The sequence below is a fragment of the Bombus terrestris genome, chromosome 3 (genome assembly GCF_910591885.1).
Source record: "Bombus terrestris chromosome 3, iyBomTerr1.2, whole genome shotgun sequence".
Lineage (NCBI taxonomy): Eukaryota > Metazoa > Arthropoda > Insecta > Hymenoptera > Apidae > Bombus > Bombus terrestris.
In genome coordinates, this window is record NC_063271.1 from 732,504 (window position 1) to 756,271 (window position 23,768).

Sequence of the window (23,768 nt, forward strand, 5' to 3'; positions counted from 1 at the left end):
GATTGTTACAGGCTACCGCTGTTATCGAGACAGCAATTTACAGCGACGGCAAAATTAATTTACGCGAACGGTGAAGCAGGTCTGTAATCGAAAGCGTTATGGCAGTAACTATGCCGTGCAAATGGAATTTCGATATGCCTCGATTTACTTTCGACGCGTTTATATCGCGTATCTCACGAGTCCGTGCCGTGACCATGTGCTTTCAGTTTCTGACTCGAAAGCAGCCGCGCAACGGCACGCTGTGCTGCAACCAATGATGAATCAAATCGCTCACTGAAGTATCCAAAGTATCTCTCGAATCTGACGGTCGACTCGCAGAGCTACCTACGATCGAGTAGCGCATAAAGGAAGCGCTTGAACGCGTGTTCGTCGACGCTTTCGGCAAGAATCCTGGAGAAATGGCGTTGACACCGACACGTTGCCGTGGCGGAGGCGGTGAGAACCTTCCGGAAGACATCACGAACGAGGACGAGGTGGCAAATTCCGGTAATTTGGAGCCTCTGAGCGATTCCTGCGGCGAAAGCGACATGGAGGGCCTCGATCTCTCTCTGTTCGAGCCCCAGGTCGACACCAGTTCCTGGTGCGATTCCCGGATACACGCAGGCACTCTTCATATCCTGGTCCATTACTGTGGTAAGCTCTGGTATTTTTCAACGCGCCACGTTTCGCGTTGAAGCCTCTTCCGCGCAAACAACCGAATGCGGTTCTTTGCGAGAGAATAAATTTTCCCCCGTCCAAAGTGTTTGGCACGTAGATAAGATTCGCGAAAACATTTTCTTTTGGGAGAAAATTGGTTTTGGCGAGTCGAGAATATTTGACAAGTAGAACTTTTTAGAGGAACGTCGATTTTACCCCGTCAAAAGCACTAGATCGGTAAGTCAAACTTTTCCTCTTTCTTCTTCCTTTTTTTCTTAGATGAATGATTTTTACGCGTGACGAATATCTTCGTATGTAGAGAAAATGTCGTCGTTCGAGCAGCGTGGCCAGCGAATTATCCTTCAAAGGCAATCGGAAACGATAGCTCGAAATTGATTTGCGAATACGCTGTTGTACGTAGGTATTGCCAGCGACGGAATTGCCGAACGACTGTTACGGCGATCGGTACTACTCGATACTCGTTACAGGTATAACACGATATCTGGCAGCTAGAAAACGAGAAGGCAGTGTTGGTCGCGACCTCACCCGCGAAACTAAGTATATGTACACTAGCGTATATGTCTGCGCGTTCGATGCACTTGCGCTATTATTTCTGGTCCGCGGGCCAACCGTTGCTATTAACATACAATGCCGGCTACGATACCGAGCCACTCGCACACGAATATTCCTCGAGCGTGATTTGCCAGCGCGAATTAATCTGCCGCGTTAAATGAAAATCCGAGGAAGAGAGTGGCACGTGTATCGTGAACGCGCGGCTGCGTGGGTGCCTCGCAGTCTGTGTAGGGAGTCAAACGCATCTGGAAGATGGGATACTACGGATACAGAAGAGATCTCGGAATTTTTTCGGGTTATGTAACGAGAATGTGGCTCGGATCTGACGAGATTGAACCACGCTAGCAAGGGGGATATTTGCGTTGCGAAACGTTTACATTTGTGTGTACGTTGGATGCGTGCAGGATGCTGAAACGGGTTGTGTTTGGTGTTGCGGCGCGTTTAGAATATCGCGAGTTTTGTTTCGATGAAGTCGTTAGTGAGATGACTTCTGGCGTAGATCGTTGGTACAGCGTTTTATCGTTTTCGAGTTGATTTGATGTTTTTCGTTTCTTTTTTTCTTTGTCCCTTTTTTATTATAGAAGTTACGTAGTAGTACTGCGTAGAATTGTACATAGGAGGTAGTTGGTTCAAAACGTAGCATCGAAAAGATAAAAATGGAGGAAAATGTCGTCGATTAAACAAACACGGATGCTTAGTTACCGGTTGCTCTTTCGTACCGACGAGATAATTCTCTCGCATTAGCCAACCGTAATTTGCGCGTTATTCGTATTTTCGTATCACTTCGCTACCGCATACCGGCACGACCGCGAAGAAAAACGAACGCTCGCGAGGATCGTAAGAACCAGGATCGGGAAAGAACGGTTCGGGTGATCGATTCTCGGTGGGGACCAATTAAATCGTGATTCAGCGTGGATGTAACATGTAGCACCGGCAGGAACGCTGCCCGCAGATATAATCTCTTCGATCGCAATAAATCGATGTAGGTAAATAAGTCGCGTCCTTTCTACCACGATCCGTCCTCCTTTCTCCTTTCATTACGCAGTTGCACGCGGAGAATTTTCTTCTCTACGCTTCTCTGTATACGTGCTTTATACGTGCTGTATACGTGCTCCAGGTATCAAGAGTGTAACGCAGGCTTCGCGAGTTGAGAACGAGTACGTAGTACGCGGTGGTAGTGACCGTGCCGTGTAATCCAGTCGTTCGATCTGAGCGATCGCGTTTTATTTAAAGCCTTCGCTTCTTCGTAGAATCTGATCAATGGGAAAACCTCTGTTTACGTTTGATGAACGACGACGACTAGAAGCGGGAAGAGATCGATACTTTCTTGAATATTTCCCTGCTCGTGAAAGAGTTCGTAATACTATGTATGTGACAGCGGTCACAGTGGACGGTCAAGACGGGAAATCTCTTATGAATTGTGAAGGAGCAAGTGACGATGAGTTGAACGCTTTAAGAATAATTTTTAGGTTTCTTTAATCGATCGATCGTTAACGATAAAATTGTACAATTTATTTTGTTTTTATAATGCAATGCATGGTTATTGTTAATTCATGACAGCTGAGTGGTTTTCGATCAAAGGCTTCGATATAATGATTTATAAAATTGATACCGGGTTCAAAATTCAACCGATTTATTATTCTGTCGTAACGAGAGTAGATAGAAATCAGTAAAGTTCCCCTTTATTTATTTTTCTAATTTTACCGCGTTATGCGAAGTTTTCTTAATGGTCTACTTTAGACCTGTTTATCTTTTAAGTTAATCTGTTAGCATTATTATCGTTATTACGAGTTTTTATGTAACGTTGAAACATTTTTATTATAAATACATTATAAATACGTTATAAATACACGTGCCTTTTTATTACGCGTTCGAAACGACGACTTCCAATTGTAACGTACGTATCGTCAGATATTTAAATTCACTTTCGTATTTTACTCTTACTTCGTACAGTCATCGTGGAAAAGTTATTGTTTTGCGTGTTCGTGGATAGGACAAAATTGGAAAGATAAATCATAGACGATCGATTCGTCGAACTCCATTAACCGAGCTCGTATCACGATATTCAGAAACTTCGTTTCCAACGTGGCAGAAAGCGTTGCTCTCGTTATAAGTCTAGCTTCGCACCGAACGAAAAGGTCGATGTCGAGCTCGTTCGTGCGGGTAATTAAAAACGTCAGTGCGATAATTATAACGTCACCGTTGAGTGATTGCGATTTGTCTTCGCAAATGGGAAGAACCGATCCGAACCGACAATTCTTGATTGTCTTCGGAATAATTAGTAAACGCGATTTTAAACTTAAACTTGGGTGGACTTGGATAGGATAGAACGCAATTACAGTTTCAGTTACGAACCGTGAAATATTTTTATGTTAGTTCCCACGATTTGTTCCACTTTTAATAGAGTTGTTTGCTATAGTTTCATAGCATCGAAACGACACCAATATATATTAATTATTCGGTGTTGACCGAAACCCTCGAAATTGCAAACGTTTTTAAATAAGTGAAAAGTTTTCGGTATAATAGACGAAATCGCGATTATCTTCCAAAGAAAAATAAATCTATGTCGACTTGTTACATCACGTTCTAAGATCGTATGAAAGCTACATGTCTGTAAAACAAGAATGTAGTGTAATATAATAACGGATGTAACGTATACGATCGATCTATAGTTGACACAAACTTTAGACGTGAAATTAGAACGCTTCCTTTACGATAACTTATATAATACGTACTTTACGCATGACGTATCGAACGTATGACATCTCTAAGACGGTCTTGTGACTTGCAGAACTTTGAATTATGCCGACGATATTACGTACATAGATCGGAAACCAGTTCGAATGCCACGTAAACCGAGTAGCGTTTCACCAACACGGACGAACATTATCGCAAAGTCGTGTGTCTTATTTAACTACTCTCTTCGAGTCTGTATTTTCAGATCGGAGAAATAGCGACGACGTTCGCGTTGCTCCTCTTCGCGGTGGCAGATATCCGATATCGCATTATCCGTGATCTACCAATACTTGAAATAAATCGAACTGACCCAAATTCTTGGATTTAACAACTTTCTCGAGAATTTTCCACAAGCTCTGATTCGATCTTACATTTTCTTTTCCATTTCTCTATTTCTATTACTCGATAGAAACTACAGGACAAGTACTCGTGATCGTTACATTTGCAAAAGGTTCGTATATTTTTATCATAGTTATTTTCCACCGAAAGAGGCGAATGAACTTGCGTATACCGAGCGTCGATGACCAATCCTCTCTGCCATTGCACCGAAATAACAAATGCTTCGGATAACGCAAAAGAGATTGTATACCTGTTGAAGTTGATGATCAATTTCAAGTGGAACGTACATTTAGATATGTACAGGTACACGTACACGGACACGTACACATACGTGTGGTTTCAGATATACGAAGATATATGGTATGAGCGTGATGCGATATGTGGTATGCGTGTGATAATTGTAAGAGTGCGGTACAATGAAAGAGCGAGTGGATGAGTCAGTCAGTGTCAAAGAGTAAAGAGTAAAGAGCTAAAAACGATGGAGTAGCTGCCAAGAATTAAACTGTAACACCAGAATAATTTATCGTTAGATAAAGCGCAGGATTTCGCTCTCGTTTCAACACCGATTAAATTTTATTTAAAAGTTCGACTTATAGCTTTCTAGGTAAAATTAGGTTTCTTGCTTTTTATATAAACGATCTCTCTACGTAAGTACAGAATGTTAAAAAAGAGAGATTGCAAGTTACTTATATTCTCTAGGATAATAGATATTCTGGAATGGATATTTAAGTGCGTTGTATACGTCGCGGGTGTATGTGCGCAGCGAAGATAAAATCTATTGTTTTTCAAGTATGATCGTGCGCGGAAACAATTAGCACTCAGTCGTAATTGTGCAGTACCTGCGTGGAATAAAACCTTGTTATTTGTATTTTCAATACGTATACGTACGGTGGTTGGAAGGTGGCACGAATAATACTAATAATAATAACAACAACGTAATTGGTTAGCAAAAATTAAAAAAATAAAAAAAAAAAATAGTAAAAGTAAAAGTCGCATTAAATCAACTAAATTTCATAGAACGAATCTGACATTCGAAAACGAGCGCTTTGTCAGCAACAGTATTCTCATTTTCCACGGCATATAAATATGCAAATATGAATATAACTGTTGCAATAATTATAAATTCTTTTTCAAGCATATCGCGATATTCACAAAATAATACATTTCAATATCAAAGTTATTTGTATTTTCTCGCGATGTGACGTACATCGAGAAAGACAAATCGACATCTACGTAAAATTACTTACTGGATGACACAGCGGATCCGATAAGCGGAAAATCCTGATTCGATTATAGCGCGTTGCTCTTGTTTCGAGTATGAGCCCGAGTATCGCGGATTGTCGTTGCAGTTGCAAGTGCAACGGGAACACATGCTTTTCTAATGGAAGTGCCAGCTGCAGCGATACAATTTGCGTTTCACGCAGGCCAATATCATTCGGTTTAATTTCTTCGTTTAATTATTTCATTATTTATTTAATGGGATCGTTAGTCCGTTTGCATCGCGTATATTCACGTGCAAAAGCCTACGACGTAACGTTGCTCTTATCGTAATTTATTCTAATTTATCAACAGCTTATAAACTTAAATGTTTCCTCTATTTTCAAAAGTTTGTTCCATTTTCTGTTGGCATCGTGTAAATATTCATCGTGTAAACTTGTATCCCACTCGTTATACAATTTTGTGAAAAGAATTTGTGAAATAACAGGATGTCGGAGAACGTGTAGAATGGAAAAACTACTCTAACAGATTTTAATTATTCGTAATTTATCCGTCGTCGATGTGCAACCACCTTTAAACAACGTATTCGTTGCGAAAATTATAAAATTCGTGATATGTCTGGCGCACACGCGGTTTCGAATATGTGGAAATTTCAAGAGAGCTTTTCGCGTAATCCGAAGAGAGGTTCGGAAGGATGAATCTAGCGAAACGAAGTCACGCCAAGAATTAATTATTCGAAATGAACGGCATTCGCCGATGGCGGGTCCATTAAAAGCAGGAAATTGTTCGGGGCTTAACGTCCCGTTTACGGCGGGTATATTTTGACCGTTTCTCCATCTACCAAATCGACGGTAAAACACGAGTCGCATACTGGTTCTTGGGGCTATCTGTTACGATTGGCCAGCGTAATTGACAGCATAACCGTCCATAAATTATTTTCTAGCGCATCCCTGTTTTTTATCCTTCGAATGCGCGATCGTTACTGCGTAATGTCGTTGCATGAATATAATTAACAACGTGTTAGCGACTGTTCCTTCTTCCTGCGTGCAATTATCCTCGTGCAACCTATTTCGCGATTAGTTTGCATCACGCTATGGCGAACAAGAGGCGTGCAGCTCGGCTCAAGGAAATCCTGTCCTTTTATGTGTATCGCCTTTTACGTTTCATCTCTTCCTGTAAAACGTGTTGATCTTGTAATTTCAAAAGCCCGAAGAGCTTTTAATCCTTCGTGCAATCGGCTTGTTCGCGAATGGGCCGGCCAAAAAAGAACGCCGAGTGGAGGAGAGCTTGTAAAGCCGATCTTGTTGATATCGCCAACTGTACGTGATTTCCTATGACATGACGGTTTAATGCGATAGAAGGGACGATTGAAAAGCAGATACAATTGAAAGCAGCAAAATTCAATAAAACTGAACTGGTTTAACTCGATTTGCTTAAGTACGCCTGCTATCTGTTAAGCGCGATCGATTTTAGCGTTACAACTGTAGCGACAAATTCTCAATTTTCTTAATTTTCCAATCAACGTCATTCTGAGTGTCACTACCGTTCTGCTACGTGCTCCTTGCGTCCATTCACTGGGTGGGGGTGGGCCGATAGCTGAACTGACGCAAGGTGTTCGATCTTTTGGAAGGGTCGCCATGTTCCTTCGGGTCACAGACTTCGGCAACTCGTACCGTTACATATATCTCCAAATTGCCCTTCGGAAATCTCCAATTCATGGCACGTCTTCGACTATCGAGTGGGAAAGAAATAAAGATTGTAAAATTCTAAACGCGGTTTACTATCCCCTAATATTCTCAGATCGATCGTTACTCGGAAATAGCTTTCTTCCTCGATCGTGCTACAACCCTTACCTTCCTCTTCGTTCTTTGTATCGTGACTCCGCACGGAATATATTCGCCCTATCTACGTATTATATACTCCTTGTAATCCACTTGCTCTATCGATCAGGATTCTGTCAGAAACAAATTCTGTCATAAGCAACGAGTCAACAGAATGTCTCTTCAAGATTGTTAATCCTGAAAAATCGGTATATACTCGGGTTAACTTGTTTACGCCCTTAAGAGGTATCAGCATCAGGAACACGTTCCGTGGAAAGTTTATGACGTCAGGTTAGATCGAGCTCAGTGGGACGAGTTAAGAGAAGAGTAGTATGTACGTATCTCTCTCGGGAAACTTGTTCGATAATCGAAAGAGTCGCGGTTTTCTCCGACGAGTTATCGCGAGCGAACGCCGAAAGGAATTCGTCGCGATTAATCCGTTCGATGAAGCTGCAGTTATAATCCTCGTTAATTCGTAGGCTCCGAGAAATTGGAGCATTCGCGAAAGTCCGATATTCTCTGCCTTGCTCGCTAATAGCGAAAAGAACCGACAGACAGCCTTGTGACCTAATTGAATTCCGTCGCGATTATTTAAGCCTTGGACTCGATTATTTTTTCTCCAGTAGATACGGCGTTCTTTTTTTTCCTCTTTTTGTCATTTCCATTTGCGCGTGCGACTGTATCGATGCGTTGCACTTGATTAACCAAATGCTCTCAAAGTCTCGAACGTTAATCCCTTCTTTCCTTTCACTCTGATTTATCTTCGCCGTAAGTTGTGTTTATCGTTGATGTAAGGAGAGTGAGAGTATTTGTTTCCTGTTGGTCGTTTAAAACAAGAAATAAATAGTATTCAAGCAAACTATTTATTATTTAAATACTATTTAAATCGACTTGAAACTGGATGAAAATATTTTTAAGCAATTTACATCTCTTCGAATCTCTGGAAATCATCGATACACGGTACATATGTAATAGCAACGAAGCGTTGTACATCGACGGCGATAGAGAATGCCGGGTAAATGCGTGTTGATTTGCACACAGAAAACTACCGACTAAACGCTGAAAGTAACAATTACACGTTGGTTTGTGACGTAGAAAAGTAGAAGTGGAATTTTCTCTTGGAATAATGCCGCGCTCATGAGTGCCGCTGCATAGTTTATGTTTCATAGTAACGAACCATGAAGTAGAATTTGATTATGGGAATGACGCATAATCGCTGAAATAGAAAAGTGAATTTCTCAAATAGAAATTTAAATTACTTTAATAATGAGATGTTTCATCAGATATTTAACATCGAAAGGTACAGTTTACGTATTTGGCAGCGAGGAAATGCAAAATATTCGCATAATAAAAGTAATTATTCGAACAATCTACCTATCGCACTGCTCCCTGAAGGAAGCAATGCTTAATTAAAAATCGATAACATTTTTTTTTTTTCTTCAATTCGTTTCCGTCTCAAACGAACGAAACGTTGACGCGACAAAGACAAAAATTATATATAAACAGGTATACGATTTTCGATGACTTTTTACGCTTTTCTTGATAGGTATTTACCATTTATTTGTTTTTACTCGAAAACTTTGATTGGCCCTGAAACCCGAAGCAGTAACGAAACATTATTTTGATCAATTCGGTTTTATCTTTTTAGCGTAATCAACTTTTGTTTATGCAATTCTGTGTTCAATGAAACTACTACTACTACCACCACCGCCACTACTCTAGGAATTAAAAACAGACGAGCAAAACTGTCAAGACCAGAAACATTAGAGAAAACATAGAATTACTACGTCGTGCGATACAATGCTGAAATTATACCGTCGTTCGTTATTCAGGGTAATTAGAAGGAATTAACTAGAAATTTGTTTTTTGTGAAAGCAAAATTACCAGCGTTCAGCTCGTTTCTCTAACCGCAGCTTTCAGTGGAAGTGGTATCGATAACTCATTTCGCTATGGTTTCACCTGGAACGTTGACAGTTGTCTTTTCTACGTCCTGTTATTTCCATGCTCTGTCGACTACCGATTAATTATACATATCCAATCTGTTTAAATTGCGAACCAGCTTCTAACGTTTTCCACCTATAATGTTACTGTTTTGTACCATATGTCGTCCCCTTGAATCGAATGTCGTTAAATACGGCGTATGATGTCCTGTCACGCCACTTTTTATTAACTAGTCACGCGATTTTCTCTACAACTTCGTTGTATAGAGTAGTCGTTGCCTCTTAAACATACGATTAACCTAGAATTATTCTATTCAAGGAGTTTAACAATCTATTTTTAGCATTTATAGCTACGTTTTGACTAGTATGGACAGCCGAGGGCCTCTCTAGACGAAATTATAAGAGTACCCGTCGTAATTTAATTCGTGACTATATCGAAGTTTGAAGATTAGAAAGAATTTTAATTGGCCGAGCTAGGAAAATTCTAGTTAAAAGACAAGTTTATCGACGAATCGATGAATTTCTATAAAATAAAATTATATTTTTCGTGATCGGAAGACGCGTGAAATCCGAAATTGCATTTTGCGAAAAGATTTATTTATGGGATCTGTAAACGTATGTCGCGGTCAAACAGAGATTGATTCGTGGGCGTCACGATAAAGTTTAGAATATACATAACTATGAATAACGATGGACGATGGACACGTACCAACATAACCATTCGCTCGTCTTTTAGTTACGCGACGTTGAATTTTCTCGCCTCCATACTATCGTCAAAGGATTTATCGACACGTTGATACGTGTTTCTGATTATTAATTAATGGATGGACCGCGTTAAGCGAAGATACATGGGAAAAAGAGAAGCGGTCCACGGCGAAGAAAGCCGGGCCAAAGAGTCTTGTGAAAGAACGACTCGCCACAGATAAGATCGGCCGGTAACGAACTAGCCAGGTCCAGCGAGCTTCTAACGAGGATCGTACGAAGCAATCTCGATGTCGGGAAGAAACACGCGCGAGGCTGCTCTCCATGGTTACTCCGTTTCGCGTTTTCGACACGAACACGGTCTCGAGAACGAAGAAGCACGAGGACCTCTTACCTGTCCGCCTCGTCTCACTCGTCCTCACTCTCGTCTACTTGATCCTCTTTCCCGTAGCTCTAGTGGCGACGCCAACATGGTACGAGCGAGTTTACCGAATGGTGCATATGAAAAATACGATATATGTGAATCTGTGATGTTAGGTAAACTAAAATGGCTGATTTATGGATGAAAAATTGCTAGCGGTTATGCTTCGACGATATATCTGAAACTATATAATTTTTCGAAATAGCCGTTTTCCACGTAAGAAAAGCTTCGAAAACGCGAATATATCAGGTTTAGGTAGATAGGGATAAAAGGCGGTGAAATTGGAATTTATTGCGAGCGGTCTAAAAGTCCCGTAGGAATATCGCGTAATACGTGCATGGGTTATGTGCGATGATAAAAATGCGACGAAAGAGTCGGATACTGCGGAAGGAAAGACGTACGCGTAGTCGGAATGTACGTGACGTCTTGTACGATATTTCGGAGCAATTTTGTAGAATATTTCCTTAGCAACGATCGCGCGCTTCCGTTCTTCTCAGGAACGTTTTAGGCATTTCAGAAATGTATTTAAATTTCTTACAACATCTCCATTTAACTAGCTAGCGGATGGTCCTTCCTAGAGGAATCGTTCGATAAATTTTCTCATTGCAAATGATTAATTTAGTAGAAAATTCAAATTTAAAAATTTAAATTTGAAAAATTGAATTTTTGAAAATTTGAAAATTAAAATTAGAAAATTCAAATTTGAAAATTCAAATTTGAAAATTCAAATTTGAAAATTTGAAAATTCAAATTTGAAAATTTTAATTTTTGAAAATTTGAAAATTCAAATTCGAAAATTCAAATTTGAAAATTCGAATTTGAAAATTCAAATTTGAACTTTTGAAAAATTGAAAATTAAAATTTGAAAATTTAAATTTGAAAATTTGAATTTTTGAAAATTTGAAAATTCAAATTCGAAAATTCAAATTTGAAAATTCAAATTTGAAAATTTGAAAATTTGAAAATTCGAATTTGAATTTTTGAAAAATTGAAAATTCAAATTTGAAAATTTAAATTTGAAAATTTGAATTTTTGAAAATTTAAAAATTCAAATTCGAAAATTCAAATTTGAAAATTTGAAAATTCAAATTTGAAATTTAAATTTGAAAATTTGAATTTTTGAAAATTTGAAAATTCAAATTCGAAAATTCAAATTTAAAAATTCAAATTTAAAAATTCAAATTTGAAAATTCAAGTTTAAAAATTCAAATTTAAAAATTTAAAAATTCAAATTTGAAAATTTAAAAATTCAAATTTGAAAATTTGAAAATTCAAATTTGAACATTCAAATTTAAAAATTCAAATTTAAAAATTCAAATTTGAAAATTTGAAAATTTGAAAATTCAAATTTAAAAATTCAAACATAAAAATTCAAATTTGAAAGTTTGAAAATTTCAAAATACAAATTTGAAAATTCAAATTTAAAAATTCAAATTTAAAAATTCAAATTCGAAAATTCAAATTTAAAAATTCAAATTTAAAAATTCAAATTAGAAAATTTGAAAGTTCAAATTTAAAAATTCAAATTTGAAAATTTGAAAATCCAAATTTAAAAATTCAAATTTGAAAATTTGAAAATTTGAAAATTCAAATTTAAAAATTCAAATTTGAAAATTTGAAAATTCAAATTTAAAAATTCAAATTTGAAAATTTGAAAATTCAAATTTAAAAATTCAAATTTGAAAATTTGAAAATTTGAAAATTCAAATTTAAAAATTCAAATTTGAAGATTCAAATTTAAAAATTCAAATTTGAAAGTTTGAAAATTTGAAAATTCAAATTTAAAAATTCAAATTTAAAAATTCAAATTTGAAAATTCAAATTTGAAAGTTTGAAAATTTGAAAATTCAAATTTGAAAATTCAAATTTGAAAATTTGAAAATTCAAATTTAATAATTCAAATTTAAAAATTCAAATTTGAAAATTTGAAAATTCAAATTTAAAAATTCAAATTTGAAAATTCAAATTTAAAAATTCAAATTTAAAAATTCAAATTTAAAAATTCAAATTTGAAAATTTGAAAATTCAAATTTGAAAATTTGAAACTTCAAATTGAAAAATTCAAATTTGAAAATTTGAAAATTCAAATTTAAAAATTCAAATTTGAAAATTTGAAAGTTAAAATTTAAAAATTCAAATTTGAAAATTTGAAAATTCAAATTTAAGAATTCAAATTTAAAAATTCAAATTTGAAAATTTGAAAATTCAAATTTAAAAATTCAAATTTGAAAATTTGAAAATTCAAATTTAAAAATTCAAATTTGAAAATTTGAAAATTCAAATTTGAAAATTCAAATTTGAAAATTTGAAACTTCAAATTGAAAAATTCAAATTTGAAAATTTGAAAATTCAAATTTAAAAATTCAAATTTGAAAATTTGAAAATTCAAATTTAAAAATTCAAATTTGAAAATTCAAATTTAAAAACTCAAATTTAAAAATTTGAAAATTTGAAAATTCAAATTTAAAAATTCAAATTTGAAAATTCAAATTCGAAAATTCCAATTTGAAAATTCGAATTTGAAAATTCAAATTTGAATTTTTGAAAATTTGAATTTTTGAAAATTTGAAAATTCAAATTCGAAAATTCAGATTTGAAAATTCGAATTTGAACATTCAAATTTGAAAATTTAAATTTGAAAATTTGAATTTTTGAAAATTTGAAAATTCAAGTTCGAAAATTCAAATTTGAAAATTCATATTTGAAAATTTGAAAATTAGAAAATTTGAAAATTCGAATTTGAATTTTTGAAAAATTGAAAATTCAAGTTTGAAAATTTAAATTTGAAAATTTTAATTTTTGAAAATTTGACTATTCAAAGTCGAAAATTCAAATTTGAAAATTCAAATTAGAAAATTTGAAAATTTGAAAATTCGAATTTGAAAATTTGAAATTTCAAATTTTAAAATTTGAAAATTTGAAAATTCGAATTTGAATTCAATTTTGAATTTTTGAGAAATTGAAAATTGAAATTTGATAATTTATATTTTAAAATTTGAATTTTTGAAAATTTGAAAATTCAAGTTCGAAAATTCAAATTTGAAAATTCATATTTGAAAATTTGAAAATTCAAATTTGAATTTTTGAAAAATTGGAAAATTCAATTTTGAAAATTTAAATTTGGAAATTTGAATTTTTGTAAATTTGAAAATTCAAATTCGAAAATTTGAATTTTTAAAAAATTGAAAATTCAAATTTGAAGGTTTGAAATTTTGAAAATTCAAATTTGAAAATTTGAAAATTTGAATATTTGAAAATTCGAATTTAAAAATTCTAATTTTAAAGTTTGAAAATTCAAATTAGAATTTTTGAAAATTTAATAATTCAAATTTGAAAATTTGGATTTCTGAGAATTTCTGAAAATATATAAGTTTATCATTTTATTCGTGACTAGTTTGCATAATGTCAAAAACTTTATTCACTAGGTACCCGCTATCGAAAGATTCCGCGCTAATAATTATATTACTTTCCATTTCATAGAAATATTTTACTCTTCTTTAATTGGTAGCAAATTCAATTTCAACTTCACTTTTAAATATTTTGAATAAACTGTAATTTTTGCATCGTATATTACACGGAATTTGAATATTTCCATGTGCAAATAACTAAACGACATCCTAACAATCTCTAAATCAAAATTCTAGAATGTTACATCGGAACGAATACTATGGATAACGAATTTCAGTCGTGCGTTAGAAAAAATTGTCTTATAATATAGTTTTTAAGCTCGTTTTCCCGAAATATAAAAAACAAGTACCGGTTAAAACGAAAATAACGCGTCGATTTAAGGCAATAACTTTCGTATGCAAGAACAGTGTACAGTATGGTCTGGTATCGGTATCCCGACGCTATTACCGTTTTACCGATACAGAACTGTATAATATTTCGCGTTGCGGTCCCTTGTACGTAACGTCCGCAGAGAAATATCTTGGTGTCTTTACGACTACCACGAGCCCACATTACACCATATTGTACATCGTTACACGATGCCTATACTAGTGCAACACCTGCGTCACATGGAAAACTCGGATAGTTCGATCAGAGCAACGTAACTTTGAGGTAGTCTATTCGTGGATCGATTCGGTGGTTATTGGATAATATCACTGAAACTTTTATTTTACATGGACAACTTACTCCACTCGCCGATCGTCGTCTTCGATTCGAAATGTTCACGTTGTTACGTGTTTCGACCGATCTTTCGCCAAGTCGATGATTAAAAGGGACGTTTAGCCGGATTAAGAATTCCAGACGAATATTACCGTCGAACTTGTGCAAAGAGGTTCCCTGGCGTTTGGCCAGGCATCCAAAAGCCCTTACGCCGCTGCATTCGTCATCGTAATCGTTCGAACACGGCTTCGACTTTTCCACTATCGCCAAGCATCGTGCACTGCCTGCCTCGTGTATTCGAGGATTCGTTGCCGTGTCATCCATATGGATGCGACTTGTACGCTTTTTCACGTTCGAGCTGCGTGGAATGGATAACCGTTGCGTCGCGTCGCGCTGATACAAAGACGCTGCGCTAGAAGAAAGAAAAAAGCGAGAATGAGACCCGCTGGGAATCTCATTTATGCGTTCGTCGATCGACCCCTTTGAGGGTCTTGGCGAAAAAGTACACGGCCCAGAATTTCAATACTTGAAAAATACACGCCGAGAAATAAGGAATCTTGACGGAAAAGGAGCGAACAGGGGGGGGGGGGAGGGGGAAGAGATGGAAGGAAAAAAGTTGAACAAGTACGGGAAACCTTTCGCTCGCGATATATATAGATCTGGATGATAGGATGAGATCACGTAGTCACGCGGGGATATGAATATCGTAATAGCTGGTTGAAGGAGCAAAAATCCCCAGGATGTTTGAGACAGGACGGGATAGCGCGGCGCGGTGGCCGGAGAAAAGAACAACCTGGTCTGGACGTATAAAAATGACAACGGTTCGTAATCTGGCGTAACTTTTCCGTACAATGATAAGCAATCTTGGAAGCAGGTTTTCTACCGTGGAACCATATTTATCTGTGTTCCAAAATAGGGTGTTTGGTGCAAGGCAGATTCTATGAATATTTTTGCGTTATTTTCTCTAGATACGGAACTCCCCGTGCAGAACGGTGAATTACAATATAATACATATACATATATGTAGAGGTTGGTAGATTGGTCGGTCTGGATTATTTTTGATATTTCAATGGGAGAAAGGTGACTCTTGCGTTTTGGATCGAGCAGCGATTCCTTGGTAGTTGATAGTTAAAGTTTTGCGAAGATCGTTGGTAAAAATCGTGCGAAGAATATAAACGTGAAATATGCTTTCGCGACTGTCGTTCATTTTCTCAGTGTGCGATTCAGTTGCATCGATCGTATATTCCAATCGAAATCTCAGAAAGAAATGGAAGGAAGAAAGCACGGATCGTAAAAAAATTGTGCTTCCAAATGGCTCGGAAAACCTGCATTCGAACCAGCAGCCACGCGCTGCTGCGGTTGTAATCCGCGGTTCGTGTGCGAGCACTCCGCAGGAAGAAACAGTTTTGCCTTGCGTCTGGAACGTCGAATCGATATTTGTTCAGCCCTCAGCCCGAGACGATGAGCGCGTTCACGATTCACTTCGATTCACAGGGCACTTTGTGTTACTCTTTTGCGACCGGATTAGCGTTGAGCACGCGTTGCCTGTTTTCACTCAACGGTGTTTTTCTTCCAAACCTACCACGGCGCAAAAATTTCTCGGAGCGATTCGATCGGTTTCCGAAGCCTTTTCTTTTCATACGTGTATACTCCTCTAAAAATAGTTTCTTCGATTTGAAATTTCTCAGGGTTAAGTCGTGCTTCGTTCTTTTTGGCGATTGATCTAGACGTACGTAACAAGTACGTAATACTTCGATATTTACGTTGAATTTCGATGGTTTAGAATTAATTTTAAATTTTTCCACTCGCGTTACACAATCTTCCATCGTTGATCGTTTTCGTTCCTTCGCTAATGAGCGTGAGAAGCGAATATCGCAGCTGTTGTTTCTCTATGAATCTGCTGGATTAGCAGCTTTATCGGCAAAGCGATCTGTTTGGTATAATATATAAGCGTAGGCGTATGACCAGGATTCGCGCGATGGTGAATCAGTTGGCTCGTTAACCTTTTATGACATTTCTTTATCTTCGAATCTTCCAGAATACTTGTAACTTTTGTTTATAATAAACATTTCGCGAAAATTTCAGGTACCCGATAGAAATAAAATAGTCACTGGGCGACGCGACAGCTCCTCAGGGACAGGATGATTTCGAAATTAGGTAATTCATTTAGAGGTCTGTCATGGGCACGGCTTCCAGATGACGACGATCGCCTCCTGGCCCTTGCGCGTATTCCAACCTTTGATCGTTCTACGTGACGGCCGTCCAGTTGCGTAACGCAGTCCAAACACGTTTCGAGTAATGAGGTTAAATATGGAATATAATTCGCTAACACGAGCATACGAATTACGAGCTGAAACTATGAGAAAGAGCTTTCGCTCGATTAGATTTGTAATTTCTATTGCAACGTCGTAAGAGTAAATTTGCAAGGTAGACGGAAACTTTTCCTTTGTAATGGAACTTGGCCTCTGAATAGAAATTTCCAACGTATTTCACGCTGTATCGTTGGTGCGCACCTAGCCTAAGGATAATCTTTGGAAGTTGAGACGACGAGTCTCCGGTTGGATTCGCGTCTTCAGCGGACGCGACGTTTCGAATGCACGCGAGAATTATCGATCGTTATCGATCGTTGGCCGCGGGCAGGGATCGCGACGCGCTTCCTGTTGCCCCGTTGCACCGTTGCGCCGTTGTGCCCCTCCACGGAGATAATAATCGGCACGGCTCCTATTATTCGTATTGTCGCTGGCCGATACGTTGATTTTATTCTCGCGGCGTGACCACGATGCCCACCGTCCGAACTCTGGCAACTTTGCTCGTCCGTCACAATCTCCTTTTCTTTTTATTTTTCCAGAGGCTGAATGCTGCGTTGGCGAAGCCGCCGCCGAGGCGTGCTGGGAACCTTGTTACTGCGTCCTCCTCCAGGACGAACAGACCCTCACGGCTTACAGAAGCGAGGATATGGCAGTGAGTAGTACACCTTCTCTTTCTTTCCTAATATTCTTTCTATCTTCTTTCGATAGCGAAAAGCCCGCTGCCCAATTCGACCGGATTAGCCAGCCTCCCTCTTCTTTATCGCGATCCATAAGAAGCGGCGCACAAACGCGTTACGTCATTGGCATTGCTAGTATTCGCATACCTATCGCCTGAAATAAGCTTGTTTGTTCTTAAAAACGTATTTGCTATTCTATTATCTTTTAATTTTATTCTACCGCAAATCGTTCTATCATTCGATTACTATTCTGTCTATATATTGATTTTGGCGATCGTAGCCTTACTGCATTTTAATCGTATACACAATGTGTATAGAAATACGTTAAGAGATATTCTCGTGCTACCACATAATTACGATATTTGTACGGTAGCTTACAAATTTTTTATTTATCCTTATGATTTCGATATTCATCTTGTTTCGAGGAGTCAAAATTTAATCAAGTTAATTTAATTAAGTTAATTTTTTAGCAAACAGCGTTGTTTCCAAAGAAAAGAAAAAATCTCACGATTAAAATCGCTTCGATATTAAATCGATGGTTTTTAGAATACGTACTAGTACGATTTGTACTGCTTTCGAATTTGCTCGAAACTCGAAACTCGATTCGCAGAATTCGTAGCTCGTCTAATTCGCGAATTATGCGTTCGAGCAACGTATCTCTGACCCGAAGCGAATTGTCGAAATAACGGTGGAACGTTGGCGGTCGTAATCCGAAAGTTATACTTACAATTAACGTATTTAGGGGGGGGGGGGGTAGACAACGCGATGGCCGTTCAAAGTTGTTCGGTATCGACGTTTACTCGCAAAAGTACCGCGTTTTATCGCGTTCACGCATGTCAGCGGTATCGGCTTTACGAAGGGAACGATATCCCAAAAGCGGCCGGCGAGTACATATAGCGAGAGACGATAAACAGACGTCGAGAGGCGTCGAGGAATGAAATAGGACGCTTCTTGGAAGATGACGACTTGTGTGGCCGAGCAGTCATGGCACAAACTGATCGACATTCCGATAAAACAAACGATTCCCCTTCTCGGGATTCGTCTAAGAGCCGAGAAGATATCGCTGGGCGAACGACGCGAACGAAGCGACGCGACGCAACGGTAGGAAGTTAATCGGGTTGAAAGTTGTGTATATCCTGCAGTTTGTAGGTAGCCAGGGGATTTAATGAAAATTTAGTATAGGAAAATTGTGCGCGTAGCGGTCTCTACCGTGTTTCTCCCTTGTCCTGTATCGTGCGCTACGGAAGGAGGCCGAGTTGCGTTTGATCGTACGCTTGGAATGGCAAAGGGATGGCCAGCTTCTAATTCGATCAGCAAGTTTATACACAGCCTGACGTTTACACAGCCAACCACTTTCGAGACTTCTCCGCTAATCTCCACCAAAATTATGGAAGGCCTGCAACTGAAAGCGGTTGCCGACTATTTACGAATCGAAATTCGTACGTCAACGAGCTTTTAAAAATTCCTCGAGGTTCTCGTTTGAAATTTGTCTTTTTCTTTTTATCAAATCTTGCAACGTTTGCTGTTCAGGAACGTCGAAAGAGAGTGGCGGATATAGGATGGAATCCAACCTTCCAATATTTGTCGACGTTCACGCACCTTGATCGACTGGGAACGAAAGAAAGGAAAACGATATATCTGCGTATATTCTTCCGGACGCGAGTACGTATTTTTAGACGTCGACGTTTACGCTTCCGCTCGCGCACTCCAGAGAACATCTTCGCGTTAAGCGTTCGCGTTATCGCAGCCACCGCGTTGCAAACGCGACATAGTCCTTTAGGGAGCGAGAAGAAAACCCGATCGAAGTTTCGTTGCGAACTTTTGTCACGAGCCGCTCTCTCTTCTCGACGCAGACAAGCGAGCGCTTGCATGGAAGCTTGCTCAAGCCAATAACTTTCTGCCAGAGTTACTTCCACTGTCGTTGCTTCTCTTGCGTTTTCGTGCGTTTTCTTGTACCTTACTTTCATCTCTTACCATCTATGCTGCAACTTACGAACTCTGAAGTTCCTTCTCCACCGCGCTCAATTGAGCGGTATAACGGTAAACGTTGACTACCTTTCTTCTTCTTCTTGTCCTATCCTATAGCTTTATCTCAAGGTAAAACAGGAGGCGAAAGAAGCCGCGAAGATAGAGGGAAGATAACACGGAAAAATTCTCAAGCATGTATGAATCTGTTCGTTGGCGTATAGTTTCTCGTGGAACGAACGAAGGTAGAAGCCGAGGAACGACGAAAATTTCTCGTTGCGGATCCATTGTGGTCGTTGGCGAGGTCACCTAAACGCGTCCCGTATCCGTCGATCTCTTTTTCTCTGTCTCTCGAGGTCCTAAAGTATCGGGCTCGAGAATTCTAGTTATTACACTGCTTGAAACCACGTTGCCTCCGAGATTGGCTAATTTTTTAAATCAGATAGCGAATTTTCTTCGGAGTAATTACTCTTGGGTCGAAGAGTTCCGTGTCCTCCTTCCATTCCTCTCGTTGTTTCACGCAGCAAAATGTTTTTTGGACGTCTTTTATCGAATAGAATGGGAAAATATTCTAGAAAGATAGTTACGATGGTAACTAGTAACGTTGATGTTCCAGTGTTGTAGGATTGTTAGGAAATATTTAAGCGTGTCGGCGAATCGTTTTCAAAATGTAAAGTTTCCGAGTTCTTTTAGTTTCGTTTAACACCTACTTTTACCTTTTCTTCCCTTCTTCGTTTCCTCGTTTCCTCGTTTTTTCTTTTCTTTTGCAGGATGTATCTATCTGTCTGTATCTGGCTGATTGTACCACGATGGTCAGTCAACGCGAGTAAAATGTCAAAATTCAGAGCTTTCGTAAATTTATCGACCTTGGTTACTTTTACGAATCACAAGCAACGTATAGCGTATCGTAGACACGTCCAGAGGTAATAAAATCTCTTCGAAGCAAAGTCGTTGATCCTATCGGAATTATGCCCGTCCCTAACATCCGGATATAACGTTGTTTCTAGTTTATCTACTCAAAACTTCCTTCCAATATGTACAAAAGAGGAACTGTTAAGGTATGGAGAGGATTTGGAGAGAACAAAAGGTTAAACTTTATTCACATATTAATTAAATTTAGCTTTACACGTGGGTTACTCTCTGAAGGGCTAGCAGACGCTCACTCGCTTGCTGTTTTTCTTTCTCGACGGAGACCTGGGCCGTCTTGCGACGCTCGCATACACGCTCTAAGGAAGGGATGCACACACGTGTCTGCTCGCTCTTCGCTTCCTCGCTCTCACACGTACGATACAAATGTACTATATATTTAACAGTAACGTCGTACGTAACTCGTACGTAATACCGTGAGGATGCCCGTCGTTTTCCACGCTCGATATACATCCACGCCTCTATCAAATACACTTTTCATTCTAACGTGTTTGACGTTTCTCCCTTTTCCTTCGTCAGTGTCCGACTTTCTCGGTCGATTCTTCGAATGTTTCGCGTTTTTTGGCAACTGTTCGCCCCCTATTATCGAGCCGCCCTTGTCATTACTAACTCGAAACCGACGTCGAGACTCTCTTTCACCTTGTCCCAGCTCGCGTGCTTTTCTCCTTCCGTGTAATCACATTCGTGGGGTTCAGGAACACGAGACCCTTCGTTATCCGATGCTGAACTCGCCCTCAAGGAATAGGGTTAACGGCGTACTTTCGTACGTGTGCAGACGCGTGTGTGTTCTTTTCTCCTCTTTCCGCTGTCTGGATCCCTCGAACGGTTCCTCGCATGTCGTACCGAATAGAATTTAGTCAGCAAGTAGAGAAAGCCTGTGCACGATCAGCCTAGTACCGTTCTGCTTACGAACACGGCCGTTCCATTTTCTATCAATTAGGTTCCATCGAAACTGATGATTCTTAGATTTTTGTAATAGTCGCGAGTTAATGGTCTCGCCTGTTCTTAATTGTACCGTTACTATGCTTTATGAATTTCTCAGCGGATGTCATTCCTGTAACTGGTATTTATCTCATATGGGAGATCTCTTCGGTTTAGCAATTTCGGTATAGTTACAGCTTTGTTGGGAATTTTTCTAGGTTTCACCATGTAAACGATCTTACCGCAACGTCTAATTTGTATTGAAATTTATAAATTTTGCACGAATAATATACTACGCAGAAAAAGACGTTATGAAATCTGTAACTTTGATTTTGGGTAGCTTAAAGTTATTACAAAATTTGTCTTACTCCTGAACAAAAAAATGTCATTTATCGTTTTCTGCCGAATATTTCGCGTATAGGTTTCTTAAATTAAATTATATGACAATTCTTCGGGAAACGTTTACGCTGTGTTGTTATCGGACAAAGTAGGTTCCTTTTTATTGCATTTTTATGGAATAGGCGATCTTTCGCTCGATAAGGATGAAGATAAGAAAGTTTTAAACAAACGCTTACTTGTTTCCTGACCACGTGACCATCGTATCACGCGTCATAGTAATTACACGATTTAATTACAACTTACAACAATTCTCAGCAAACACGTCGATTAAAATCCTTAATTAACCGTATCTTCGATGCATAAAATTCAATCGAGAAATCAATAGGAATAACGAATAAGATACGAATATATAACGAGACTCCTCTTTGATGCAAGTTTTACGCGTTTCCAATAAACAGTAAACCGTAAATTGGACATTATCTGCATTTTATATCGTATTTCTTCTTCTGTACGTTATCTCCATTTCTCGAAAGTATTTGCTATTTTATTGTTGTTCGGCGAATGGTGGGAAGTTTCTCTTCCGCGTGTTAAGGTGTTAACGATAATGATCGGCGAACTGGGATGGGTTGGCGCAGGTAAAAGCAAACAATGCGCAATGGAAAGCCTTCGATATTGGATTCGAAGTGCGAGTATACTGTGGGGTTTCTTAGTAATTCCCAGGGATTTTACTTTTGTCGTTGCCTCGTGTTACGAAGTCTGATAAGGTTGCAGGTAGGGGATTGTCTTGCCTCTGTCTATTAGTAGCCGATTTCTCGATGCCGGATCAAAGACCAAAGATCTCTGGTGTTCTTATTCATACGCGATCGGACGAGGAATACCCGAACTATAGAATATACCCGATTGGCACGTATGGATTATAAGGATTATATGGATTATAAGGAATTTTTATTCAAACGCGATTTATTTATAATTTCTTCTAATTATCATCGTCGATATTTGTTATAATTTCTTTAAACGTTTCAAGTATATCGAACGTATATAGAACTTGTATCGTGTCGCGAATAAACGATCGTAACGGTGTTAAGTAAATTATACACGATCCGTCTAAAAAATAACGAGACTATATTTATAGAAGCTTTTCTTCAGTTGGATAAAAAATAAATACACAAAGTCAGGCCCGTAACGACTGCACGTAACGCGAAAAATTATCCGTACGCACGAACGAATTAAACTCTTTCCAGGTTGAAACCGCGAAATCGCCGAAAATATCTCGCGAACAATTCCAGAGGCGCTAAAACATGTTGCGATATCAAGGACACACGTGCGCCGCGATATTTCTTCTCGCAGCCAGCGAGAATCCGCGCGTGCCTCTCCTTTCCGGGTTTGAATTCTTTGAATTTGATGCGTTCATGTTCATACTCGTCACGTACAAGACAAACGGCACGCGAGTAAAAAATGCAACCTTCTCCATTGGAATCGTTCCCCAGGGGTGAACGAATGGGTCTCTGTATTAAATCGTATCCCCCGTCCTGCGAGTTTCCACCCTCCTTTTCTTCCTTCCTTCCTTCCTTCCTTCCTTCCTTCCTCCTTCTCCTGTCTGGCTTTGCGAACGTGTCCCTTTCAAGACGTGAGGGGAATACGACTGGTGTGATTAAATCTTGCTATCTCGTTCTCCCTCCTTCGCAGTTTGCTCTTTATCCGTCTTTGTCCGAGTGCCTTTGATTCAGCGACTCTCTCTCTTTCTCTTCCCCCTCCCTTCCTCCCTCTCTCTTTTTCCTCGATATTGTGCGTACGAGGATGCGAGTGCCCGGTTCTACGCTTTACCGTTTGGTTAAGAAAGTACGTTGAATCTTTGACGGGCAATTTAACTTCTGAAAAGATTGCTTCGAATCGAACGAAGCTGTATATACTGACTACTCTAGATAACGAGCGAATCGTGTCTTTGCGACTTTATCTTTCTCCTCCTCTCCTGTTGTTTGTTTTTATTTCTTGTTTGGTGGGCCAGGTCTGTAAGCTACAATTGTAACTTACGGTATAGGTAATACAAAAGTTCCCTTTAAAAAAAAAAAGAAAAAAAAAAGAAACAATTTTACTAGCACTCTGAACGAGCTTTATGCAGTTTGTCTTCTATTTAAACA

General features: G+C 38.4%; 1 protein-coding gene across 13 annotated transcripts in view; it reads left to right on the forward strand.

Annotated features, from left to right (window-relative positions):
- Positions 1–23,768, forward strand: part of LOC100652225 (ras GTPase-activating protein raskol) — a 254,380-nt gene that overhangs the window by 81,122 nt on the left and 149,490 nt on the right. For 7 of the 13 annotated variants that reach the window (XM_048404028.1, XM_048404027.1, XM_048404031.1 and 4 more), the window contains exons 2-3: positions 207–633; positions 17,341–17,453. In XM_048404028.1, the coding sequence (XP_048259985.1) occupies positions 399–633; positions 17,341–17,453 (348 nt within the window). In that variant the 5' untranslated portion in view covers positions 207–398. Of the gene's footprint in view, positions 1–206; positions 634–17,340; positions 17,454–23,768 lie in introns of those variants that run through there. The other 6 variants (XM_048404035.1, XM_048404036.1, XM_048404038.1 and 3 more) reach the window with 2 other exon arrangements.